The sequence below is a fragment of the Theropithecus gelada genome, unplaced genomic scaffold, assembly GCF_003255815.1.
Source record: "Theropithecus gelada isolate Dixy unplaced genomic scaffold, Tgel_1.0 HiC_scaffold_252, whole genome shotgun sequence".
In the NCBI taxonomy this organism is placed as follows: Eukaryota; Metazoa; Chordata; class Mammalia; order Primates; family Cercopithecidae; genus Theropithecus; species Theropithecus gelada.
The window spans coordinates 4,618-7,280 of record NW_020258989.1 but is presented as its reverse complement, the minus strand read 5'-3'; the positions used below and the strand labels follow the sequence as shown (position 1 = coordinate 7,280).

The 2,663-nt window shown below is 49.2% G+C and overlaps 1 protein-coding gene across 1 annotated transcript in view; it reads left to right on the top strand.

Annotated features, from left to right (window-relative positions):
- LOC112617565 (apolipoprotein C-I, basic form) overlaps positions 1 to 974 on the top strand; it is a 4,401-nt gene extending 3,427 nt beyond the window's left edge. The window contains exon 4 of the mRNA XM_025374310.1: positions 798 to 974. Coding sequence (XP_025230095.1) covers positions 798 to 855 — 58 coding nt within the window. The 3' untranslated portion in view covers positions 856 to 974. The remainder of the gene's footprint in view (positions 1 to 797) is intronic.
- The last annotated feature ends 1,689 nt before the right edge of the window (positions 975 to 2,663 follow it).

Below are 2,663 nucleotides of genomic sequence, written 5' to 3'. Positions count from 1 at the left end.
TTTTTTGAGATGGAGTCTTGCTCTGTCGCCCAGGCTGGAGTGCAGTGGCGCAATCTTGGCTCACTGTAAGCTCCGCCTCCCGGGTTCACGCCATTCTCCTGCCTCAGCCTCCCAAGTAGCTGGGACTACAGGCGTCCGCCACCACGCCAGCTAATTTTTTGTATTTTTAGTAGAGATGGGGTTTCACCATGTTAGCCAGGATGGTCTCAATCTCCTGACCTCTTGATCCGCCCACCTCAGCCTCCCAAAGTGCTGGGATTACAGGTGTGAGCCACGTGCCCGGTCTTATTTTTCATTTTTTGAAATGGAGTCTTGCTCTGTTGCCCAGGCTGCAGTACAGTGGTGCGATCTGGTCTCACTGCAACCACCACCTCCTGGGTTCAGGCAATTCTCCTACCTCAGCCTCATTAAGTACCTGGAACTACAGGTGTGCAACACTATGCATGGTATTTTTTGTATTTTTAGTAAAGACGAGATTTCACCATGTTGCCCAGGCTGGTCTCGAACTCCTGACCTCAAGTGATCTGCCTGCCTTGGCCTCCCAAAGTGCTGGGATTACAGGCGTGAGCCACGATGCCCAACTAAGGGTAAAGTGTTTAGACTTCAACGTGCTCCGGTCCATCTGGGAAACTAAAGCACAGAAGTTGGCCCACCCAGCCCAGCGGACCTCCTAATCCCACAGACAGTGAGGATGGAGATTCAGGAAGGGGAAGAGGTGGGAGTCAGGTAGCAGGTAGAATCTGGACAGCCTGGGAGGGAGCTGCACACAGTGACCCCTTCCTTATCCCTCCCCACAGGGATTGGTTTTCAGAGACATTTCGGAAAGTGAAGGAGAAACTCAAGATTAACTCATGAGCACCTGAAGGGTGACATCCCAGGAGGGGGCTCTGAAATTTCCCACACCTCAGCACCTGTGCTGAGGACTCCCTCCATGTGGCCCCAGGTGCCACCAATAAAAAGCCTATAGAAAATTCTCTCCTGAGTGCTTCTTTACCCTGGGGAAGGGACTGCGGGAGAGGGTAGGGGCTTCCAGAGAGGGTAGGGGGTGCGGGAGAGGGCAGGAGCTGAACCTGAGGGACTCCTGACAAGCCCTCCAATGCCCCATCTCCTTGCCCTGTGCTGAGGATGTTTTAACTCCGTGGTCTCAAAAGAATCTTCCTAAGAACCTTGCAAACTGGGCCTTATTAATCCCGTAAGGGCATTGAGGCCCAGAGAGGTGAGGCTACTTGTATAAGGTCACACAGCCAGGAAGTGGAGAACTGGGACTTGATTGAACCCTCAGCCTGGCAATGTCACTATGCTACACTTTCCTGGTGTGGTCTACCCGAGATGAGGGGCTGAGGGTTTTTTGGTTTTTGTTTTTGTTTTTGTTTTTGTTTTGAGGCAGACTCTCACTCTGTCCCCCAGGATGGAGTACGGTGCCTCCGCCTCCCAGGTTCAAGGAATTCTCCTGCCTCAGCCTCCCAAGTAGCTGGGATTACAGGCATGTGCCACCAAATCCAGCTAATTTTTGTATTTTTAGTAGAGACAGGGTTTCATCATGTTGGCCAGGCTGGTCTCCAACTCCTGGGCTTAAGCAATCCTCCTGTCTTGGCCTCCCAAAGTATTAGGCTTACAGGCGTGAGCCACTGTGCCCGGCTCTTATGGAAAATTAAACCACATACACATGAGAAACAACCTTATGAACCCTATGTAATTAATATATATATATATATATATTTTTTTTTTTTTTTTTTTTTTTTAGATGAAGTCTGGTCCTGTCACCCAGGCTTGAGTGCACTTGCATGATCTCCACTCACTGCAGCCTTGCAAACTCCACCACCTGAGTTCGAGGGATTCTCCTGCCTCAGCCTCCTGAGTAGCTGGGATTATAGGCATGTGCCACCATGCCCAGCTAATTTTTTTGTATTTTTAATAGAAACGGAATTTCGCCATGTTGGCCAGGCTGGTCTCAAACTCCTGGCCTTAAGTAATCCACCCGCCTTGGCTTCCCAAAGTGCCAGGAATACGGGCGTGAGCCACCGCGCCCAACTTAAGATTTCAAAGCAAAATATTTGTAAGCCACATATCTAATAAGGGGTTAATATTCAGGCCAGGCGAAGTGGCTCACGCCTGTAATCCCAACACTTTGGGAGGCTGAGGCAGGCCGATCTCCTGAAGTCAAGGGTTCGAGACCTGCCTGGCCAACATGGTGAAACCCTGTCTCTACTAAAAATACAAAAATATTAGCCAGGTGGGGTGGTACATGCCTGTAATCACAGCTGCTCGGGAGGCTGAGGTAAGATAATCTATTGAACCCAGGAGTCGAAGGTTGCAGTGAGCCAAGATTGCACCACTACCCTCCAGCCTGGGCGACAGAGTGGGACTCCATCTCAAAAAAAAAAAAAAAAATCAAAATATATAAGGGACTCCCACAGTCCTAGCTGGAACATCAAACACCGCAGCCACTGTGGAAAACAGTATGGGGTTTTCTCAAAACATTAAAGGTAGAACTCCCAAACGATCCAGCAATCCCACTTCTGGGTATTTATTCAAAAGAATTGAAATCAGGACCCTCCCTTGTTCACTGCAGCTCTGCTCAATACCCAAGATATGGAAACAACCTAAATGTTTATCAACAGATGAATGGGTCAAGGAAATGTGGTCTATATATGCAATGGAAT